Below are 24,312 nucleotides of genomic sequence, written 5' to 3' on the forward strand. Positions count from 1 at the left end.
CCAATCAACGAGGGGAAAACTGAGACCGAGGGGGGCAAAGAGGCTTGCACTGAGCCACTGAGCAAGGAATGGGCACAGCCAGACTCCACCCGGAGGTCTTCCTTGTTCAGAGGCCCAGCTCGCTCTCTACTCCAATGCTCACAGCAGATGTGAACCCCATGAACCAGCTGCCAGGAGCCACACGTTCTCTGTCCTTGACAGCCCCAAGTAAAAAGCCAGTTGACTGTGATTAGCATCATCCGGAACCCCCCAGCCCCCAGCCGTCCCTACACACACCACAGCCCACCCCTGTGGCTGAACCACCGGACGCGTTCTCAAGCAACGGGCTTTCTGACTGGGAAGAACCAATCCAGGACACACTGGGTCAAGACCACACTGTCGGGAAATCACCCGAAGTCCTCTCTTTTTCCTGAGACCGAAGTACAGGGAGACCATCAGGGATCCCACCCAGTGACTTCCATCTGCCCCTAACACACACGCACACACACGGGCACACACACACACATTCAGAGGCACCCACTTGTTCACATTTGTATAGCTCACAAATCACGTGGCTGAAATTTGGGCCACAAATACAGAAATGAATGTGCAAGGTGGGGCTGGGGATGCAAAGTGGAGTGGCAACCCCTTTTCCCATCAAAAGGCAGCTTCCTGGTTATCCCTGCATAAATCTAGGCTTGCCAGCCTGGAGGGGCCTCTCGGTGATTCCCCAAAGTGAAAACCACCAGAGAGCAGAAGATTGATAGATTCGATCAGACAAGTTTGAGGGTTTTTTGACTTAAAATTTTTGAAACTCCATCTCTGTCACTCTTTTACAGTGCTATGCCTCCCTGCACATCCGTGTGTGAGATGTAGATAACAGTACCCAGCCCGCACGTTGGTTTCAAGACCACAGGAGTTCACTGCCAGGAGGCCTTCCGCACAATGCCCGCTGTCTGGTGCTCTCAGCCCCTCTGAAGTTCTTCCCCACACCGGGGACCTCGGCAGGGGACTGTACACAGGGCGCACGGGTTGTTTTCAAATAAATGAGCTTTTCAGTTCAATGTCCTCTTTGATGTGCAGAAATGCTAAGATCCCATAATCCTTTCAGGAAAGGAAGGAGTCCTGTCATCAGGATTCGCTGGTCCCCAAGGCAAAGGCAGCTCGGGATCACAACCAGGAAAGTCCCCTGCCAACCTGTGGCTCAGCACCCATGGGGTCTCAAGTGTCATTGAGAGGATTCCTCCTCCAAGGCCAATGACACACTCTCCCATCCAACCCCCGCTTGCTGGAACTTTGCATCCCCTTCAACTCTTCTTTCTCACATTTCCCCTAAAAAGCTTTTGAACTGGGGATCCCTGGTGGCTCAGTGGTTTAGCGCCTGCCTTTGGCCCAGGGAGTGATCCTGGAGTCCCAGGATCAAGTCCGGCATCAGGCTCCCTGCATGGAGCCTCCTTCTCCCTCCACCTGTGTCTGTCTATCTCTCTCTCATGAATAAACAAAATCTTAAAAAAAAAAAAAAAAAAAAAAAAGCTCTTGAACCCACCTGCCTTGCTCCCTGGCCACTGTTCTCTCCTGCCTGGATAACACAGCCACTAGGTGGTAATGGGTATCCAGTTGGATGCTCTATCTAATCCAAATGCACATGGTCACAGAATAATTTTCTAGAAGCCAAGGAGCCTACAGGGGCCTCATGGTCCTGAAAGGCAAGTCTTTAATGTGATAAAAAGGCTGTGAACCAGTCCCTGCTCATTTGTGCCTAGTTCTGTACCTAAGGGAAGATGTGAGATTGATCCCATCCAGGTAAGGTCTTGATCCATGGCACGCTCTTCAACATCTTTCCCCGGCATGGGGAGAACGTGACCCCAGCATGGGGAGAACGTGAAAACTAATCCAACAGGACACTGGCAGGTGACAATCAAATTAAATGAATCAAACATCAGGGAAACCCACCTCCAGCTTCCAGCTGCGCTGACTGCCTATGTGCCTCCTCCCGGAGTGTACACTCCTCTCTTATCCCACCTGCCCCTTCCTCTACAAAAACTCGACTCAAGTTTTAGGAGTTGGCTTGAGTGGTGCCTCCTTGGTGGGAAACAGCTCCCCCAAGAAGAATCCAGCTCCTGCCCCCTCCCTATGTCCCAGTAGTTTCTTCCTAATGAACCATACTCATGTTGCTATGTCATTTATCCGCAAGAAATCAGAGTGTTGTGTTAAAACGGAAAATCTAAATACATTTGGTCTTTGCCCCAGTTCCCGGCTCAGTACTTCAAAAAACCCTTGGAATTTCCAGAATAACAGAAGTATCTTTGTCATGCTAATGAGGGAACCGTGAGGGTGGGTCTCGGGATAGATAGATTCAGGAGGATGGGAGATGTTAGCCAGGAAGACCAACCACAGGATTAGAGGCTTACACTTTCAACTCCAACCTCTGACTTCCAGGGAGCGCAGTTTCTTTTTTTTTTTTTTAATAATAATAAATTTATTTTTTATTGGTGTTCAATTTACCAACATACAGAATAACACCCAGTGCTCATCCCGTCAAGTCAGGGAGCGCAGTTTCAATCACCAATGGCCAATACCTAATCAATCAAGCCTACATAACAAAAACAAAGCCGGGGTAGGAGCCGGAATTTCTGGCTGGGAAATATTCCGATGTGCTGGAAGGGTGGTGCCCCTGGGAAAGGCACAGCAGCTCTGCACCCACCCTGACCCCACCACCCCGTGTATCCCTTCACTGGGGTGTTCATCTGATCCTTTATAACAAACCGGCAATCCTAAGTACAGTGCTTCCCTGAGTTCTGTGAGTCATTTTAATGAATTATCACACCTGAGGTGAGTCCAGAGGAAACCCAGACTTTGAGGTTGGCCAGGCCAAAGTGTGGGTAGCCTGGGGAACCCCCTTGTGTCTAGTGAGTGAAGTGGGGACAGCCTCTGGGATCTATGCTAACTCTGGGTAGTTCGAGTCAGAACTGGGCTCACCTGTAGGCATCAGCCAACTGATGTTAGAACATAAATGCCTTTGCCATCCTGGGGACAGCCTGAGGGCAGAGGGGCTAACAGAGGAGGCACTCCTACCTGTCTCAACAGGCTTGCTTCATGGGGCTTATCCAGTCTTCCCCAAGGATGTTTATGAATGAGAAGACTGCACCAGATGGGAACCAATTAGCCCGTAGTTTGGCTTGCAGCTCTAGAGAGGCAGACCTGCCCCCCCTCCCCACCCCATCCACCGCACCAGCCACTGAGCAGGTGAAAAGCACACTGTGCAAGAAATCAGAATTTCAAGCATGCTGTTCTTTAACTTCCTGTCATTGTAACTGGGCTCCTGTGTACCCCCTCCCCGCCATGAAAGTGCCTCTCCCTTGGCTCCTCAATGCAGCCACATGGAAGCCAGGTGCTCTGCCCCATGACAACAGTCTTAAGGGACATTTCACAATTTCAGCTCCTGGGGTCAGCTATCTGCAACCGGGGTCACAGGCCTGGTGAGCTGTGTAGGGGTGAGGCTCCGCAAAGGAAGGGGGTTTGCAGCTCTGGGTCTCCGGGGCAGGGTTGGGGGAGCAGTCTGCATGGCCTATTTTCACTTACAATTCCTGGCTGTGAAATATGGCCAACAAATTCCCCAGCCTGGGATGCAATAGTCCTTTGTAGGAATTTCTTCTCTGATGCAACAGCCCTTTGTAGGAGTTTCTCTGGGTTAAATTACAACATCTCTACTGATTTCAGGCAGGGACAGCTTCCTGAATGCCACACAAGGTGTAAAAAGGAAAATTCACCACTCCTGCTTCCATCAAGGTAGAAGGAGTCAGGCTGTCCCTTGGCTGGGCCTTCCCCCCATCGGCCACTAGCACTGGCCTTAGCCTCCCAGGACTGGCTGTGTCACCCACTGGCCGCTCCTCTCCGGCGCTGCTGACTCCTCTATCCCGTGGTTCTGAGAGCCAGAACAGATGTCAGGCCGTGGCTCCCTAGTGCTGACTCATTATGACAGAGTCCTTCCCTGTCCATTTCACACTAGTTTTTCCGTTGTACCCATTGAATTATTTCCTGCATCATGAAATGCGTGTGCTCCTGTGATATTTCCCCCAAGCCTGGAATAAAGCCATGACTCAAGAACCTTCCCTGTTGAGTTACAGTTGGATCCAAATCCCCAGACACATTGCAAAGGCACACACGGCCAAAGCACCTCTGAAGCCTGAAGCCAACACCTGTCCCCTGACTGTTCCAGCTTTAGTTTCCACAGAGAACAATCATCTGTTCCGACCCAAAGGACACTTTTACCATTTGCGCTGGTGTGAGCACAGACCGGGGAAGCAGCTGGACCGCAGGCCAGCCCCTCACCACCTAGATGACCGCAAGCCATCCCCAACCCTACTTAACCCATCGTTCAAAATGAATGAGATGATCAGTTTACTCCACAGAAGACGGAGAGCTTGGCTGTCATTCTGCGGGCGGCCGACACGTTAGTGAGGTGGTGACCGCACAGTCTTTAGAGAGTTCCAGGGCCAGGTCTCGGGACCCAGACAGCCAGAAGCAACTGGGGTGGGCCACTCCCAGCTCCATCCTGACTCCAGGGGCCCAAGAGGTCCTAAGGGGATGGTGATTCCTGACGACTCTCAGAGGCACACCCAGGGCACAGCTGGTTGACAGCCGTGTGGGTCCCCTCGTGCCAGCCAGGCCAGCTTCCGAGAGGCCGGTTGTCTCTCCTGCTCAGCAGCAGGAAGAGAGCCAAGAGGTCTTGAGCTCCATAACGGGCAAGAAAGCCAGGCGACCCACTAACAGCTCAGACTAGATTATTAGGTGGGAACTCCCCCTGGGGAAGGAGACTCTAGAACTATCCTTTTCCAGAGACAAAGGCCAGGGTGGCTGGAAGAGACCCAGACATATCCAGTGTTTACCACTGAGGCAAGGAGAAGGACTGACTGCAAGTCTGGGCGGCATTCTGGGAGTGGTTTCTGCCGGTTTTTAAGTATGGGAGAAACGTGCATGGGGATGCGCGCATACACTTGATGTGGCCATGGGGCACATAAGCCACCGCTGCTCCTGGTGGAAGGGACTCGCCACTGCACGGGCACACGAGAACAGGGGAGAGGATGGGCGGGATGTTCAGTGCGGTTTGGGGTCTGCACAGAAATGAGGCCCAGCCACGCAGCCATCTGGAGGCAGGCCGGGATAGCCAGGAAGCAGAGGCTGAGCATGGGGGGGAGTCCCTGCGGCTCTCATATGGGTACAGTCCTCCTGCAGCGAGACTGGCAGCCTCCCGATAAGCCCACTCGGGGTGGCACACACACCTGCCCTCAGGCTGCCCCCTCGCGACACGGTTGGCTTCTACCACGGTTCTGGCACTCCCATCTACGTGGTGACGGCCCTGTGTTGGCATACGCTGTCCCCCTTCCCTGGAGACCCCTCGCCCTATCTCTCGCCAGCTGACCCGTTTCCACCTTCCTCACTATCACCTCCCCACCGCCAAGCCCAGCTGAGTGCCTTCTTCCTCGCCCACTGCTGTACCAGTTGCTCATGCTCATCACAGCGCTGAGCACTCCGGATACAACTAGTGGGGTTACTCCCCCTAGAATCTCAATTCCTCGAGGGGGGCGGTATATTCCCAGCAGAATACATTCTGGGTTGTAAATCTCTTCCCACGGGGAGGCCACCAGCCAAGCTTAGGCGGGAACCTGGGGTTCATGGTATTTACTAAGACCAAAGCAGAGTTTCGCATATATGTCTGCGTGGTTTTTTTTAGTCTCGTTTTTTTTAACTACTGTGAAAATGCTAAAATATAGATGTCTGGGTTCAAAAGTTGTAAAAAAAAAAAAAAAAATGAGGGCTTCAAGCCATACTACTGTCTTCTATCTTTATGCCCAAATTCACTGCTATGATTACGTTACTGTGGCTTAGCCCCGTGGATCCCTCAAGAGACAGACACAGAGGAAGCTGTGGAGATTTCTCCTGAGGTGAGAAGGATCTACCTTACAGAGGCAAAGGGCTGTGTGGTTTCTTTCCTCATCCCCAGCCCCACTTAGTCCATCATTCAAAATGAGTGAGATGCCCAGTTTACTCCACAGACTGACTCACACCAGACTCGTAGCAAAGGTTCTAGGAAAACTCTGTGTCGTCGAAAGGACACCAATCATACGGTTCCTTTTATATGAAATGTCCAGAAGAGGCAAATCCAGAGAGACACAAAGCAGATGAGTGGGTGTCCGGGGCTGAGGGCAGGGGGAATAGGGAGTGGCTGCTCAAAAGGCAGGGGGTGTCTTTTCAGGGGCGGCGCAAATGTTCTGGAATTAGACAGTGGTGCACCACATTGTGATTGTGCTACAAGCCATGGAAACATACCCTTTAAACTGGTGACTTCTCTATTATATAAGTGTTACCATAATAATATGCAAAAAAATAAAAAATAAAAAAAATAAAAAACCCAAAGTGGCTGTCTTACCTTCCTTCCAAAAGTACACTAAGAAATATTGTTCAAACTGTTTCATAATCACAACACTGAGGACTGGAAAAGATCATCACTTATAAAGCTGGAGAACGACTAGTCCAACGTCACCAGCAGGGGAAGCGGAGGCAGAGCTGTGTCCTGTGCAAACGACACTGGACCATCTCGGCCCCTCACCTGCCACAGGAGACCCCGGGTCGTTTGGGTTTGTTGGAGATGACAGATTCCAATTCAAAAACCTCTCCGGAGCTGTTCGGGTAAAATGTTCTCAGGGAACACTGAGGCACACTCAAGGCAAGATGAACCACACGGACACCTCACAGACAGACCTTTCTGAGACAGAGGGATAGCCACGAGACTCCAGAAGCAAATCACCCAGAGAATGCAGTTCAACATTCAATCACGAAGAATCATTGGGATTATTGAATCTGAAGATCAGATTATCTTTGAAATGAAACATTTCACAAACTCCGCTGAAATAAGAAATACTTCTGATTTTTTTTCTTTTAAAAAACCCACAGATTATTCATTGTGAAAAGAACTAGAGGTCCTGAGGAGACAAAGTCAAAAATTTTGCTGGCTTCATACAAGCAAATCTGATTTGGGAATTATTTTGAGGCATTATTTAGTGTAGTTCTAGACATTTTATTTGATATAAATACACACATACATATATACCCAAATATATATGTATGTATAAATACGCTGTTTCCTGTGCAAATCACTGTGTATTTCTTCTTTCCATGAGTCTAATACTGAATTATGATGATGCAAAGGCCCTCAGGATGTCGGGCTAAGCCGTGAAAAGGCCAAACACCAAAGAAAGAAAATGATTAATAAACACACACATACACACATGATTTTCTTTTAAAGTTATGGAAAATTAAATTAAGTAGGCACAACTGATTGTTCCGAGCTGAGCTGGCAGGAAAACCTGGGCAACTAGCATAGGCCTGGACAACCATGGAAAGCCCACAGCAAGGACCACATCGTGACCAGCCACCAGAGAGTCGGGATGGTAGACTTACCGAGAGCGTCCACTGGCGGGGGGCGCACGGTGAGAGTGCAGGACACACAATTGACACAAAAAGGAAAATAATAAAGTCAAACTGAGATTCGAGCAGCAGTCTTACCTTCCTTAAAACGTCCGGAGCTTGCCACTGCATTTTATTATCAGGGCAATGAGACCCACCTCCACCAAGAGCTGCGTGTCCACGTTCCCTTCCCGGACTTGCTAATACTTCCTTTCTCATCTAAACAGAAACCTTCCTAGTTAGTAAAGCATCACCCCCTAGAGATCACGGCACAGTTTCCAAGAAGAAAGATGAAGAATATATTCCCCAAAGAAGCCAATTAAGATGCTTTACCAAGAAACTCTTTCAAGTATACTTCATTACAACTTGAAAGGTAATTAGGGAAACCCAGGAAACAAAATTTAAGCAGGGATGAATATTAAAAAAAAAAAAAAAAAAAAAAAAAAGTTAAAATTTTAGTATAACAGCAAAGAATGTGTTAGTCCGGAACTCTGAGAGTCTGTTTATTTGGTCAATAGTATTCGCTTTGCAGCCTCTGGTCAAAAATGATAGACTGAGTTATTGAAATGTCAGGCTCAAGGATTAATACAGTAAAACGTTCCAGTTTTAGCATCCTCAAAGAAAGTCCCTGATCAGCTTTTAGTAGTTACAGATTGAAACAGAAGGCTTTACCATAATTAATTTTTAAATTTAAAAGAGTAATATAAGAGTTAATTAAATGAGAAGTAAGGCTTCTGACTTTGTACAGTAAGGTGGCAAAAGCAGGCAAATAATGTAACATGTTTCCCACATCCAATCCACGCTCATGTCCCCGGTGAAGTTATGGCCAGCTCCAGGACCCCACAGGCCATGAGCTGACGTCATCAGATGCCTTCTAGAGCTCGGGCGATTGGGTCAGCTCCACACCAACCACATCACTATCTTCCCGCCTCCTGTGTCTTCTCCCCATCGCCCGTCAATAAGGCTGGCTCTGCCCTGTGTCCCTAACCCTAGGCATCAGCCTGGAACTTCTCAGAGGGCAGGTATCATCTCTGTAGCCCCCAACATCTGCGCACTGTTTACTCCTGGTGGGTGTTCGGCAAACCTGCCTTCCACAAGAACAGGTACACTCACCCATAGCCGGAGCAGATGCCAAGTTGTTTTAAGATGGTTTGGAGATAAAAAGCTAACCAAACCCTCCAAAAAACATTTTTTTCCCAATGGTAACATTTTAATACCTTTAGATTACAAATTACCACTCTATTATAGAAAAAAAAAAGAGAGCCAAATGAAGCACGTGACAAACGGTGATAGCTACAGAGTGAAAATTAAAGTCAATGAGTCACATACAAAAATGACATCCCATATGTGTCGACCTATGTCACGGGCAGTGCTACCACCATGCTTAAATGCACAACGGCATTTGAAATTTTGAAAAGGAGAGTTAGAAGAGATTTTAGATCAAAGATCACAGTTTTTTAAAAAGGCACGACACGGCAGCCCGGGTGGCTCAGTGGTTTAGCGCCGCCTACAGCCCGGGGCGTGATCCTGGAGACCAGGGATCGAGTCCCATGTCCCATGTTGGGCTCCCTGCATGGAGCCTGCTTCTCCCTCTGCCTGTGTCTCTGCCTTTCTCTCTGTGTCTCTTATGAACAAATAAATAATCTTTAAAAAAATAAAATAAAATAAAAAATAAAAAGGCACGACAGAAACCTACTTGGTGATCTGAAAACATGTTAAAAGGGAAGTGATTTAAAAAAAGGGGGAAGTGATTATTTGGTTATCAGATTCAGTTCTATCAGGACAAAAAAAAAGTATCAAGGGTTAATACAGTAAAACATTCCAGTTTTAACATGTGTCCATTGTTAACACATAGTGTAAATCTCAGAAGGGACTACCAATGCTTTGAAAGCAAGAGTCCAGGAAGCCACCACTTGAGGGAGGTGACGCAGATGCCTCGAGAGTTCTGGCAGAAAGGGACACGTCACGTAACCAGACCCCAAACAACTGGAAGCCTCAAGTAACCAGATTTCTGCTGGCCTTTAACTTGTAGCATTCCTTCTCCATTCTCAGGCTATCCATCTTCTAGGAGAGCACTCCAGTATAAACAGTCAGGATGATGACTCTGGTACCTTCTAGAAAGTTCCATTCACCCCAGAAATACATAAATGTGTACACTTGGGTCAAAAAAAAATGCACTTCTATATTTTAGAAAAAATATTTTTGTAAAGGAAAAGAAACTGCTTTCTGGCTGTAGTTTGGAGTAACTAGGAAATCATCTGGAACATTCCAAGCTACTGACCTGACTTGGCCTGTAGACATAACTATACCACCATGGCCACCTTGTCTGGAAGGACACGGCACCTGAAACCACGAGCTATGTGCCTAGAACTGAGAGAGAATGCTGCAGAAACCCCTGGTCACATTCTCCGCCTTCAGGTCCCAGTGCCCCACAAAGCCTCACAACCAATCGCCAATTATACGGAGTCCTGGGACTGGAAGCATCTCTTCATGTTACACAGTCCAGCAAGCTAGGCGTCCTGACTCTTTCTATCGGGTGCCTTGATGGGGAACTCATTATCCTCTCTAGGCAGCCTGGGCCAATGCTTGGGCAAGTCTAATTGCCAGAAACTTCCTTTTGTGTAGCACTGCAATCAACCCATCAGGCTCTCCCTGTGGGTCCAAATTCTGCTAATTGGACAATGCCAGGGACTTTGAGTGACAGATGAGGACTGTTTCAGCCTCCATGCAGAATTCAGATAAAAGAGTTATCACTGTAGCCAAGAGCTTGAGATCTCTGGAAAAGAGAACTCTGGAACAGCTAAGAGAAAACAGCTCTTTTTTTCTTCCCTCATCCTTTTTACCAAACTTCCAAACCTTTCCCAAGGTCTAAGTATCTTCCCTGGACCTTCCTTCCAAATCCCTTTCATCTCAAAGCTGCCAAGCTGTCAACGACATGGAAATCAGTTTCAAATTTTCACCAGCCAGCTCTTCCAGGGGACCCCATTCGATGGAAGCGATGGCCATCTGATTTACATAAGCATTTCTCTGTAGAGTCACTAAAATGTCACTGGCCATAAACCCTGGTAGTCATCCAATGTTAGCTCCCAGGTGCTCCAGTGAGAGAGAATACACACTCAAAATATCAAGACCAAGAAAACACATCCAACATGAACAAGTGAGGCTGATGGTAACAGAAAATCCAGTGATGGGTGAAAGTTCTCCCGCCTTTACGGTGATATAGTTTTACAGTTTTTACAAGAACTGCAAGGACATTTTTGAGAAATGTCAAAGCTTAAAAACTTTGTCCAGTCCTTGCCCCTTTCCACCAAACTACTCTACCTCTCTGAATATACTTATACTTCCCTCTAATTCCAGTAAGAACCGCCTGTTTAGGAAAAGAGGAAATTTGGCTTTGGGGCTTTCTACCTAAAAATTGTCCCAAACCAACATTCAACACAGAGAGGCCTCATGGGAAAAAACAAATCACTTTGTCAGTTGTTGAGACAACAAATTCAAAAGGCTTATTCAAGAATAAGTATTATTAAATATTAAATTTTAAATATTAAATTTGAATATTAAATATTAAATTATTAAAAGTATTATTCAAGAATAATACTCTGGAAAGAATGTCACCCTGAGTTTGAGTCCCTAGATTTTAGGGTTTAGTAAAAGGTCACAAATGCTTGCAACGTGGATATAGCTAGATTTTTCCCTGCACACTCCCAGTCCATGCTGGAAGAGCAGAGCTGGGTCGCCGATCTGACAGCGGGCCAGTCTGTGGACGACAGGAACCTGGGAGCTGGGAAGGGCCACACTGCACCAGTCTCTGGTTTTCCCCGGGGAGCCCCTACCCTCACCAACACCATGAAAAATCCCTCCATACAGCACACACTCCCACCGCAGCCACCTCTCACATTCTCACAAGGCTTAATAAAGGGTTTCAGAGATTATAGGCTGTGAAAGATGGAGGAGAAAAGGACATAATTTCTATAGTAATTACTAGAGGACATTTGCATGAAGGCTTTTATGCGTTATCCCAAGGCTTCCAAGAAATTTATAGGTTTCATTACAACGCACAATAGGCATGGAAACTGTCAAATTTTGGAGACAAAGGTTGGGGGAGGGAACAAGTCAAGCACAACTTTGCAAGGACCTCAAATTAATAGATACTCTGCACGTGAGAACTTGAATTCAGACGGAGTCTATGTGATCCTGCTCTCCAGGGCCGTCACATGCAAGGAAGTCTGAATCGGATGCTTTTGGCTCCAAAGACAAACCAAGCACGTGCTCCTTTCCCCAAAGTAACACTATGAAGGGCAGAATTTGTAGTGTTACCTTTTTTCGCTTTCTTCTGCAGCTTCAGGGTATCCGAGGACTTCTTTTTTATCTCTTGGCGAGCCTTTTTATATTCTAAGAGAGAGAGCAGAATATTGAATAATGTTACCACCTTGCTCAACGGGAAAACATTTCAGGAACAACCATTCCTCTCATCACAGAGAGCAGAAACTATGACATGCGATAAATAGCTTCATCAGAATCCCCTATGACCATAATCTTGTGCTGACATTTTAGAGCAAAGGGGTTATGAACAGGAGAGACCACAAAACCCACCTTGGTCTTCTCCTGACTATATCTGCTTATGTCAGCTGTGAAGAAAGACGTCATTTGGGGATATTTTGCTAAAAAGTGAAAAATCCACAATTTCTCAGCCCATGTATCAGGAAACTGAAAAATAGGATTTGCTTTCCCAAGGGCCCAAGTTAGCAGTGCTTTGCTCGAAAAAGAACCCACGTGGCAAGACACTGGCCAGATGTTACAGTTCGGCAAAGAGCACCCGAGAGCCCAACGTGAGAGATGGGACGGCGTGGAAAGGTCCAGCTTCCTTAGTCTTACTGTCACACTCTAGCCAAGGCCGGCGCTGGACCCCATGAGGGGTGGCCCAATCCCCCCCAACAACTACATCCTCTTCCCCCACCAGCGTACACCTGCTCCTGGACTTCCCATTTCTGTCACTGGCACCTCCGTCACCCGGAAACATCCAGTTTCTGAAAGGACAGCTGCTTCTGATACTTCTCTCCTACTCAAATAATTTCCAACTCAGGCCAGTTCCCTTGCAGCTTTCCCGGACGCTTCCTTCCCCCCAGCCCCGTGTCGCCACTCAGAGCCCTCGGTCACATGGTCACATGCTCTGATGGGATCCGCTGTTAGCCACCCCTCATCCTGGCTTCCTCCCCTCATATCTCCCCAGATGCCTCTCCTCCCCAGCATTCACTCCAGGGCATATGACCCCCAGAGGAACGTCTCCTGCCCCTTCCAGGCTGCCGGCACCCCACCCTGTGGTTCCAGGAGAACCAACCCAGGAGGTGTGTCTGCCTGGCCCATGAGGTGCGGACACACTTTTGCTGAAGCACATCGGAAGAGGGTGGTAGTTTTCTGGGCAGGAGACCCAAGGTTAGCTCCTGTCATCAATAGTTTGGCTTTCAAAATGTGCCTTACGAATGAATGTTTGGCACTGAAGCCTGTTGTTACCATTCACAATTAATTCACCAGATCACAATACCATAGAGAGATGGGGCTGTCGGCCACCGTGGGAGGTTTTCCTGAGTCCTGCAATGTGATCACTTTGGACTCCCTATCCTCCAACACTGAAAGGCCTCCAGGAGAAGTGGGAACAGAGGGGGCCCTGAGGGGGACACCAGCAGAGGCACCAGGCAGCAGCCAGCAACATCCGCAGCTCTCCTCGGAGCACGCCACCATGCAGCGGACGGCTTGCCCCTGTACCTTTTGCGTGGTCTTTATCCAGCTGGTTGGCCACTTTCTTCCATTCTTCCATCTGTTCTTGAAGTGGATTTATCAGACAATCGATTAAAGCACTTTTACCAGAAAAAGAAAGAAAAGGAGAAATTAAACAGATACATTCTGTTGTCAAGGTTTATACCTGGTAGTCAAAACTACCTATGTCATGAGAACTTGATGCCACACAAGGTAGCAGACTGAGCACTAAGCTCACGTTCACATCCAAATCCCCCCATTTTGTAACAAAGTCATTCTCAGGATGCTCTTCAGTGACTTTTAGGAGCTGCTAACCTGACAAGTTGGAGTGAGCCCTCTTCCCGTCTCCCCTGCTTATATTCTAACTCGTGTTCACAAGCAGGTCACAGTCCAGTGGGGTCACCCTCTGGCTGCACAACAGAAGCACCTGGAAAGGGGAGCCTGGGTGGCTCAGTCAGTTAAGCGTCTGCCTTCAGCTCAGGTCATGATCTCGGGGTCCTGGCATCAAGTCCTGCATCAGGCTCCTTGCTCAGCGGAGAGCCTGCTTCTCTCTCCCTCTGCCCCTCAACCCTGCTCACGCTCTCTCTTGAGCATACACACTCTGCTTTCTCTCTCTCAAATAAATTAAAAAAAAAAAAAAAACAACAGCAACAGCACCTAAAGAGCTTTATTTAAAAAGGTAACGACACCAGGGCTTCATCCCAGACCTAATGCCTGACAAAAACCTGCAGGGTGGGACCTCAGCATTACTATTTTTTAAAAACGAGCTGCGTGATTCTGATGCACATTCAGGACTAGAAGTCATGAATGTAGACTAATTGTGGACAGCCCAGAGGAGGAAGAGGCAAGCAGCCAGCTTCTGGGTCAGAGTGGGGAAGGCACCCGCTCCTCCCCACCCCCCCGGCCCAAGTACATCTCCTCATGTTGCACACTGTCCTCAAGCAGCTCCCCACACAGAGGAACCGGGCAAGGCATGGACCCCCCCACCAGGGTTTATGTCTGTGTAATAGAAGGAAAATGGATGCATTCCTACAATACAGAGATGTTGTAGAAAAATGAGCAAGTGCCCGTAAGTCGCTCAAATTGCACTGGTGAGAATTACTCGCTGAAGGTGTTCTCACACTACTTTTGATCATGGGCCTCCGGAAAATCTTCAGTTCTTGGTACAATTCCCTCCTTTCCTCATCAAGGGTCTACTTGGGAGTTTCCCCCCTCACACACACTCCCTCCAGCCATCAACACAGCTCACTCTCTTGTTTCTTCCAGGTCTCTGTTCAAATCTCCCCTCTGAACAGACTGGCTCCCGAGCCGCCCAGGATGGAACGGCAGGCACCTATCTCATATCCCAGGATTCTACCTGTGGCCTTGACCGCCCTCTGAGGCTGTGTGAGGTGTACGCAGTGTCTACACACAAGCCCCATGAGAGCAGGGCACGGCCGCAGTCACTGCTACACCCCACACACCCTAAGACCGTGCCTGGCATACAACAGGTACTCAATAAGCACTGCTGTTGAACTGGTGTCTCCCTCTATCACTAAAATGGGGTGGGGTAACTGCAAGACTGGCTTGCAAATAAACCCGGATGGCAAGTGTGAGACAAGGTGCTGCATGGTCCGGGAGCACCACCTGAGAGCGAGCAGGAGGGAAGGAAGGCAGATTTCATCACCCACTATGCAGGCGCTTTATGCTAGAGATGCAGGGACATTCCACTAATTTTCACAAGAACCCCATTTTACAGCAGCCGAGATTATAGTACCTGAGGGGCCAGCCCAGGTTCAAACCCAGGCCCGCCTGCCTCCAACACCAGGCACCTTCCATCACGATCCACCACCTCCCATGGTGGCCCGGCCACGAAGGTCAGAGGTATTTCACTGGGACAGCCCCTCCCACACAACTTGCTATCCATACAGCAAAACGGGCAAATCTGCTGGGAAGAATGTCCTCCCCCTTACTGGAACACTGGGGACTCCAGATCCCCATGCCAACCGCTGCCAGGTCTGCCCATTCTGGATGCTGGTAAGACAGACAAGAGGCTGGCAGCATGGAGGGCTCCATCACTACCAACATCCTCCACGGTGAGCGGAGAGGACCCACATGGTCCGGGTGTGCCCACCCCCCAGTCCTGCAGCTCTCCTTCCAGAGGCTTCTGCAGAGGGTGGACGCATTGCTCTCACACTGGCAGATGGTGAGGAGAAAGACACAGGAGCACAAAGCAGATCTCAAAGTGGGGTGCAGGCTCCCCGAGGGAAGGGACCCAGGCCATCGGGTTGTTCCCTGCATCCTCAGCACATGAACCAGAGCCTGGCATGCAGCAGATGACCCACAAACACCTGTTGGTGAGTGAGCAGCGTGATGGGCTATGGGCATTTCAAAGCTACGGGGAAACAGCTGATGCCTGGGGCAAGTCAGTGGACCCTTCACCGGAAACCAGAGAGGGCCTGTGAGATCGGGGCAGGAGGCGCTCCTCACCTCGAAAACTGCCTGAGCTTGGCCTCTATGCTTCTGTGCCTCATGCACATCCTGGTCAGGGCAGAGCCAATCTCCCGGGTTCCACCTGCAAGAGAAACACAGGCAAAGCTGAGGACAGAAGACAAGTGGGAATCAATGAAATCTTGAAAAGAAAATGAAATCATCATCCCCAAACAGGCCAGATTTCACCATGGGGTGACACCTAAGCCACTGCCTCTCACCACGCGTATGTGCACACATACATGTGTGTGCACGCGTAATTCTATGGTGACATGTTTTTCTACAATCACCACAATGAAAGGGACCTTTTATACTATGTACAACGCCCAGTAATATTTCTTATTCTGATTTTCTTTAAATGCCGACTATGACCCCAAAATGGATTTCACAACCCACTAACAGATCATGACCTGAAGTCTGACAAATGGAGTATTTGATATTTAAGGAAAAAGCCGTTGTATTGTCCTGTTTCGTTTTGCTTTCCACTTCTGGCAAAATAATCCCCTTAGCGTTATTTAGAACAGCTAATAAGGCCACTCTAGCTGTTTCAAGATACATATTCTAAAACACAAGTAATAAAGACAAGCAAGGCCAAAGCAGAATGAAATCAGGGAGTGTTATTTCTAGAGCGTTCGGGTCACACCAGTGAAGGAGGTCCTCAGACTCAACAATGAGAGTTTAAGGTGTAATTCAGTTTGATTTTTCCCGAAATCCTTGTCATACTGCTCCCTTTAGACACCCTCGTTAAGTTCCCCTCCTAGAAACAATGCCTGAATCAGCATTTAGTTGGAGATTACAACCACAGATGGGAATTCAGCATCAAGCACTGGAAAGTGCAATTATAAACATGAAAATACTGGGATTCATGAAATGAGGGGGGGGTGGGAGGAGTGTCAAATAAAGCACTAATTTTCACAGACAAGGCCTTTATGGCAGGTACCGTAGCTGAGTTAATAGGGGGAAAAAAATGCCCTCCCTTATTAACTGGTGATGTTATCATGGTTCGTGTCTCTCCCTCTGCCCACTCTTCTAGAAATGCCAATGTGCTATTTCAGTTCCTCTTATTTTCCACTTCATTGTGCAAAACAGGTTTCCAGAACAACAACAACAAAATTAGTGATAATAGTAATATTAAACTTATTAAAATATTAAATTTAAATATTAACAATCCTAAAATTAAATATTAAATTTAATCCGATTTTAGTCTGAAAAGAGAAGCCTTCTATTTTTATTTTATTTTATTTTATTTATTTATTCATGATAGACACAGAGAGAGAGAGAGGCAGAGACACAGGCAGAGGGAGAAGCAGGCTCCATGCAGGGAGCCCAATGTGGGACTTGATCCCGAGGCTCCAGCACCAGGCCCTCAGCTGAAGGTGGCGCTAAACCACTGAGCCACCGAGAGAAGCCTTCTAGAACAATTCTCTCGTTCCTTTTTGTTTTGCGCTTTTTTTTTTTTTTTTAAGATTTATTTGAGAGGGAAAGGGAGAAGCAGACTCCCCACTGAGCAAGGGGCTCGATCTCAGGATGCTGAGATCATGACCTGAGCCGAAGGCAGACGCTTAACCAACTGAGTCACCCAGGTGTCTCTCTCCTGCTTCTCTAAAAAACAGTTTCTCGGCCTGGATACTACTGACATGCAGGCCAGATGATTCTTTGTTGGGGGGTGGGGGGGAATCCTGTGCATTGTAGGGTATTCAGCAGCATCCCTGGCCTTGACTTTCCACAAATCAGTAGCACCCCCCAAAACACACATACCCCGATTTATGACATCGAGACATGTCTCTAAGACGGTAGGAAGTGTTCCCTGGGAAGCAAAATCCCAGCTGTGAGACACTGCTGTAAGAAAACGTGAGCAAGAGCTAAAGGCCACCTGAAGCTGGGCAGAAGCAGCCGGGAGTCTTGGTAAAATGCTGCCCTTTAGCACCTGGCACCTGCAGCCATTCTCAGGAGTTAGAGCACCTGGTCACCCCCATCTCCGGCCGCTCACCAGTCTCCACCAGGGAGAACCAGCAGAGGGCGCTGTTGGCACGCGCGCTGTTGCCTCCTGGGCTCGCTCTCCAGGTTCTCCGGAGCTTTTGTTGCTTATAAGCAAAGAGGAGAAACACTTCATCCCCAGGGAAATATCTCCTATTTTTCCTGGGCCTTCATTTGATTAAAAGTTAATAACCTGGCCATGCAAGGAAACTGGCACATTCATTCACTGCTGGGAGGAGTGTCAACTAGTACTTTTCTGGAGGAGAATTTGGCAGCGTCGAACCAGAAAAGCCTTTAAAAACAAGTCCCTCTTTGACCTGGCAATTCTACTTCTAAGAAATTGAACCGGAGAAAACAATTAAGGACGAGAGCAAATCCTTACCTACGAGGACAGTCATCGAAATGTTGCTGACAACGGTAAAAACTGGAAGGCAAATCCCCTTCTAGGGAGCAGGGTAAATAAAGCACAGAAGGCAGACTTGCCCTGGGAATAGCACGTGGGCATCTACAGTGCAGGTCGGGGGCAGGGGAGTCATCTGCAGGGAGCTCAGGCTGTGCCTGGCCCTGGGATAAGTGACGGACACACACGAACTCCTTCAATCCTTGAAACACTCCTGGTCGTGCTAGTACAACTATCCCCATTTTGCAGATAGGAATTTGTCCAAGGTCACGCTGCTAGTAAGTGGGATTCCAACCCAGGCTGAGCTTCCAGAGCCTAATAAGCTTTTCACACACTCCGCATATATGGCTCTTACTACGGACAAAGGAAGGTAGGCAGGGACAGAGGCAGGAGCCTAGAATAAATGCTGCTAAATTTACTTATGGACCCGTTATGAGGGGCGTTAGGCCTTTAAAGTCTGGCTCTCAGATTCTGGTTGTAGAGCCCAGAAATGTCCAACTGGTGCCAGAAGACTGAGCTCCAATCCTTGCTATGCTACCACTGGGAGTGAAGTAGCGGACAGCTGCTTCACTAACAACCCATGCCTCAGTTTCCTCAAGAGAGACTTCTAGGGTTGCAAAAGATCACTCACGGTTGGTTCTCTCGCCCCATTTCTCTGCTCCATTATGTCTGTAACCTTCCATGGATGGCCACCGGTCATGGGTCATTCCCCAGGAAAGCCCAAGGCTTTCCAGAAATAGCTGAACTTCGGTACAATAACAAGAAGTTTCTAGAGAAGCTGTATGTGCTCATGGCCGGGCCCCAGCAGCACAGGAAAGCCCGGACAGGAGAGGAAGAAAAACTGCCAGGAAATCTTCCAAACAGCAGCGTCTCTGTCCAATTGGCACAAGGCAGGAGGCAGGGAGATGACCTCCTCTGTGGACCCCAGCACCCGTCTGCTGGAACGACTGCTGATCGAAGCAACATGGGGCACCCTAAAAATAGCTCTATCTGTGGATGTGCTTAACATCTTATGCTCTTTCTGACCCTTGCTAAAACTTACCAAAAAAAAAAAAAAAATCAGCAAGTTTGAAAAAGCTTTAGAGGAAACCAGCTTTAGCTACAAAGACGGAGCAGACATCTGGAAGAGCTCCGATGTGACAGTGAGAATATTTATGGAATCAAATGGCTGGCTGAGACACTCAGCAGCTTGTGAGTGAGGACAAGATCTCACTTGTTTCTGTATTCCCCACACCCAGCACTGACGCTGAAAGAAAGAACCAACATTTACCATTCGGAGAGCAAACCACCAGGCTGGCCTGGCCACACCTGGAGGCAGGACCAGGGGCTGGGTTTGTCTTTTGCTTAATCCATAAATCTTTGTGCGTCTCCTACATACGCGCTATACAATATTCAAAATAAATACAAGAGTCTTAGAAAAAGTCTATACTGATACGAGACCAATCTATGGAAACAACGGTATATATTCCTTTCCTTTCCTTTTTTTTTTTTTTTTTTAATAAATTACCCCAAACTTACTGGCTTATAGCAACATAGTATTTATTATCTTACAGTTTTGGAAGTCAGAAATCTGTTTCACTAGGCTAAAATCAAGGTGTCAAGAGGGCTGTGTTCCTTTTGGAGGCGAATCTGTTCCTTGCCTTTTCCAGCCTCTACAGGCCGCCTGCATCCCTTGGCTTGTGGCCTCTTCTAGGACCTTGAAAGCCAGCAGCTTAGCATCTTTTCTCTTCTTGACCTCTGCACTGTCCTCACATCTTCTCTGACACTGATCCTCTACGTTCTTCTTGTAAGAACCCTTGTGATTACACAGACCCAGCTGGATGATCCAGGATAATCTCCCCATCTCAAGATCCTTAAGTGAATCACAGCTGCAGAGTCCCTTTTGCCTTGCACTGTGGTAACAGTCACAGGTCTTGGGGATGAAGACGTTGACACCTTTGGGGAGGGCATTATTTTGTCCACCCACACTGCGTGAGACTTGCTAATCTGGAGAGGGGCACTGTGTGTCTCTCCAGAGCCCACTCATCCTCAGATGGTTAAGTCGGCCAGTGGACCTAATTCCACCCCCTCTGGCAGTGGCTGGTTCAGGGATGGGACAAAGATGAGAGAAGGTTGTTGCAGAGGCCTGTAGGGAAAATGATCCCCGATCTTAACATCAGGAGACCAAAGAGACCCCAGAAAGCAGGCTGCCCAGTCATTATGGACACAGGGACGCCTGTCCTTGGGACAGAAGACACAGGGGCCCGAGTCCCCAGTGACCTCCCTGAGCCTTCAAGCTAACTCACAAAGCCTGGTCAACCTCTGGACCTGGAGCTCCTGTCTTGCAAGAGCATATGTGTGTCCTTATTTTTTAAAGCCACTTTGATTTGGTTCTGTTTCTTGCAGGTTGAAAGAAGAGGGAAGGGAAGCATGGGCCTCCTATGCTTTCCCCCTAGCACCAGGAAGCAACCTGCTGCTGAAAGAAACAGCGGCCTTGTCAGTGGCTGCTGAGGGACCCAAGAATACTTTATGGCAAAAATCTTCATTCTTTTCAATGTGGTACATGTAAGAACTTTCTCCCCTAACAAGCACAGGTTTTTATAAATAACATAGGCACAAAATCAGCTGGTGATCTATACTGGATGAATGGCAAAGGACACAGATGGTGTAGAAAAAAAGAATAAAGTCCAGAGGCTAGATTATCAAAGTATGAATGCTGCGGCGGAATGCACCAGAAAACACTTAAAAATTCCACAAATGCTTATTGAGGACTGCATCAGTTTCCTAGGTCTGTCCTAGCCAACACCCCAAACCAGTTGGCTTAAAACCACCATCGTGTACGGTCTCACACTTCTAGAGGCCAGAAGTCTGACAGGAAGGTGTGGGCAGGGCTGTGCTCCCATGGAAACCCCAGGAGAGAATCCTCGCCACCTCTTCCCAGCTTCTGGTGGTTACAGGCAATCCTTGGCTTGTCAATGCGTCACTCCACGCTCAGTCTTCACTGCTGAGGGGCAACAACTGCTGTGTGTATCCCTCCTCACATAAGGCACCTGTGAAGGCATTTCCTTCTCTGCAGGCGTCTCTGTCTAAATTTCTGTCTTCTTACAGAGACACCTGGTGTCCTGGATTAGGGCTCAGCCTAATGACCTCACCTTAATTTGCTTACAGCTGCAAAGACCTCATGTCCAAGTGAGGTCCCATTCACAGGTACCAGGGGATGGTTAAGACTTCAACCTAGCTCTTTGGGAGACTCAGTGCACCCCGTGGTAAGGATCTATCATGCAGCAAGAATCACAGGGACTCCAGAGATGATGACAAGGGCCTGACCCTTGAGGGGCACTGGCGGGGGGGGGGGGGGGGGGCAGTTATGAAATGCTGCAGGGAACGCAATCTTTGCAGCAATGCTGTGGGGTTAGGATTATTGTCCCCACTTTACAAATGGAAAAACTGGAGCTCAGTAGAGGTACCTAACGTGTGAGGGCTACACGGTTGGGAAGTGGTACAGCAGAATCCAAGCCTCACTTTCACGGATCCCCACAGGCCCTTTACCTGCTATGACAAGCTGGAGACATTTCCAACTGAGGACAAAGAGGCACATTAAAGTCACAAACAGAATACAAACTGTTTCATGCCATTTTGGGGATGACAGGAGAAAATAAGAAGACACTGAGCCACTGTCGTCCCCCACCACCACCCAAAGTCCGACAGGGCTACTATATACACCCTTCAGCCTGCAACCAGCCACAGCGGCTTTGCGGAGAGGCAGGACAGAGGCATGCAGCCAGTGGCATCGTCCCATCCCTCCACGCCGCCTCATTTGCAGGCGGCTTCCGTCTCCCCACACAGCGCGGGGAATAATGCATGGGCCACGGTAGGGTCTGCAGCGTGCAGGTGGCCAGCGAGGACTGAAAAGCCGGTCTGTCGGGCCCAGCTTCTGCGGCAGAGTGGGGGGTGGGGGAACAAGATTTAAGAAGCTCCTGGTGGAAGCGCATGACCACAATAAGTCACTGTGCCTCCCGGAGGGCCTCTGAGGGCCTATGCTGTCGGAGGCCTAATTAGCAGTCAGAGGAACCCTGCACAGGAGAATGTCTCTGAAGCCTCCGAAGGAGAGGGCTCCAAGGGAGGGGCCCGCTCACCTACTGCACGGTTTCTGGACCTCAGCGCTGCTCACGTCCTGGACCAGATCTTTCTTTGTTGTACGGGGCGGCCCCATGCACCGCAAGGCGTCCCGCAGCATACCCGAACCTCCAGATGCCAGCAGCACACCCCAAGTCATGATGACCAGAAACGTCTCCAGACATTGTCAAATGTCCCCCTGGAGGGCAAAATCGCCCCTGTTGAGAACCACTGGAACAGGGGACCAGTGACCTTCTCTCAAGAGGGCTCCCTTGACCTTGGCGCTGGGCCTGGAGAAGCCACAGCTGACACATCCATCCGGACAGCAGCGGCCCCACAAACACACTGCAGCTGCTCCAAAAGGCTGTTCAGTTTGCTGCCCACCCCCGGGGCTTCCTAAGCTCGGAGATAACAGGCACCCCCTGTTCATGCAATGAAGAAAATACTCCACTTGCCATTAAAGAAACAGTAATTTCAAAATACACAACTGACATTCCCCACAAAGTCAAAAGGCACTAACTCTCTCCCCTACAGCCCTAGGGACACATTAATTCCTCCAGAGGTAGCTTATGCACAAGTGTAAGACACCAGAAGTATCCACACAGCCATGAAAGGGAGGCAGAAAATCCCGCAATCCCAGGCACAGAAGACCCATCCTCGGTGTATTTAGGAAGAGCTCCTTCGTGAGACCAGCACGGGCTCAGAGGAACAAGGTGGAGTAAGAAGGTGACGTCTAGCCACTCAACAGCTCGTGACTTCTATCTGGATGCAGACCAGCGATGCACTGACTGCCCCAAAGTGTCTCTGAAGATGGGTGACAGAGGACACCCACAGGGGCCATACAACCCTAGCCCAGAGAGGTGCTCCATCCTTGCTGCACATGGATGCATGAAATTGCTTCCTACGCCCACCTGGTTAAAGTTTAAAAGATCTAACAGGGGTAGCCGCGTGTGGTTCCGGCATACAACCACCAAACACACCAGATATATCAAACATATCATATAAGGCTGTAGGTCGACCTGTGACATATTTTTTTATCAGCAATCTTTTTCCAAAATACCTCTGTTTTATCCACAACAAATCTTACCTGTTGTGGTATGTGACCTGTCCCCTCCCCACTGACCTCAAAGGAGTCCTGGGGGCCCCTTCACAGCTGCATTCCCCCCCATGCCACGTACTTGAGTGACATGCAGACCCCGATTAGCCCGCACAAGTGACGGAGCTCCCACAGCGGCACGCTCACCATGGCTAATCTGGAGTCGTGGCGCCAGCTCCCTGCCATCTCCCGAATTAACACGGGGATCAAGGAGAAAAGCAGTAGAGTCATAGGGTTAAGAGCTAGGCTTTGAAGTCAAACAATGTGGATTCCAAGCCCAGCTCCCCCACTCACTAGTTGTGTGACCTCAGGAAGGGTCTAAATCACTTAGACTCAAATGTGGATGACTATATTCTAACAAACACCAGCACTGACTCCTGTCTCAGGTCTCTGCTGCACACGTCACACACGAAATGCATCACGTATGGTTCAGAGTTTGGGCTTCTTGTGAAACAGTCTGACTATCCCAGATTTTTTACAATCTCATTTCACCACTGCATCATCCATGTGTCAACTGATGACACTATTTCTTTTTTAAAGGCAACTTGCTTCTAACCTCAAGGTTATGCATTTATGCATTTTACTTCTTTCGTAGAAATAATCAATCTTAAAAAAAAAAAGAAATAACCAATCTTGATTTTACACTCATATTCCGAAGATGCACATCCCTTATAATGAAATAATTTAATGATGGTCCATACTGTGTAGATATATGGAGAGAAGCCTGCCAGCTATGAGCTTACTAAAGGCAGGGGTTGGTTCAGTTTCTAGAGAAATACAGAGCGCCGGTTATATCAACGGGTCAATTAAATAGGGCTCCAGTATGGCAATAATCAACCAAGTCCTATGGGAAGCCAGAAGCCAGAGTAAGTCTAGCCCTGCTGGAGTGACTGTCCACGTCAACGTGCCAGCTACCATAGGACGAGCCCTCGCTGCTCCCCTTGGAATATGGCTCTTCTCCAGGGAGCTGGCTAATGAGAACATGGAAGGCAAGTTAACTGTACAAAGGGCGGTTTCTGTGAAAGCCCGAATTATTCCTTCTTTCCCAACATCTCAGGAGACCACAGGCTGAGAA

At 48.5% G+C, this 24,312-nt stretch overlaps 1 protein-coding gene across 14 annotated transcripts in view; it reads right to left on the minus strand.

The window, feature by feature from the left end:
• MTSS1 (MTSS I-BAR domain containing 1) overlaps positions 1-24,312 on the minus strand; it is a 161,695-nt gene that overhangs the window by 19,652 nt on the left and 117,731 nt on the right. For 7 of the 14 annotated variants that reach the window (XM_077847154.1, XM_077847147.1, XM_077847157.1 and 4 more), the window contains exons 4-7: positions 15,670-15,754; positions 13,210-13,301; positions 11,764-11,838; positions 7,441-7,452 (exon numbers count right to left, since the gene is read on the minus strand). In XM_077847154.1, the coding sequence (XP_077703280.1) occupies positions 7,441-7,452; positions 11,764-11,838; positions 13,210-13,301; positions 15,670-15,754 (264 nt within the window). The remainder of the gene's footprint in view (positions 1-7,440; positions 7,453-11,763; positions 11,839-13,209; positions 13,302-15,669; positions 15,755-24,312) is intronic. The other 7 variants (XM_077847159.1, XM_077847152.1, XM_077847156.1 and 4 more) reach the window with 1 other exon arrangement.

This window comes from Canis aureus, chromosome 14, assembly GCF_053574225.1.
Source record: "Canis aureus isolate CA01 chromosome 14, VMU_Caureus_v.1.0, whole genome shotgun sequence".
NCBI classification, from domain to species: Eukaryota; Metazoa; Chordata; class Mammalia; order Carnivora; family Canidae; genus Canis; species Canis aureus.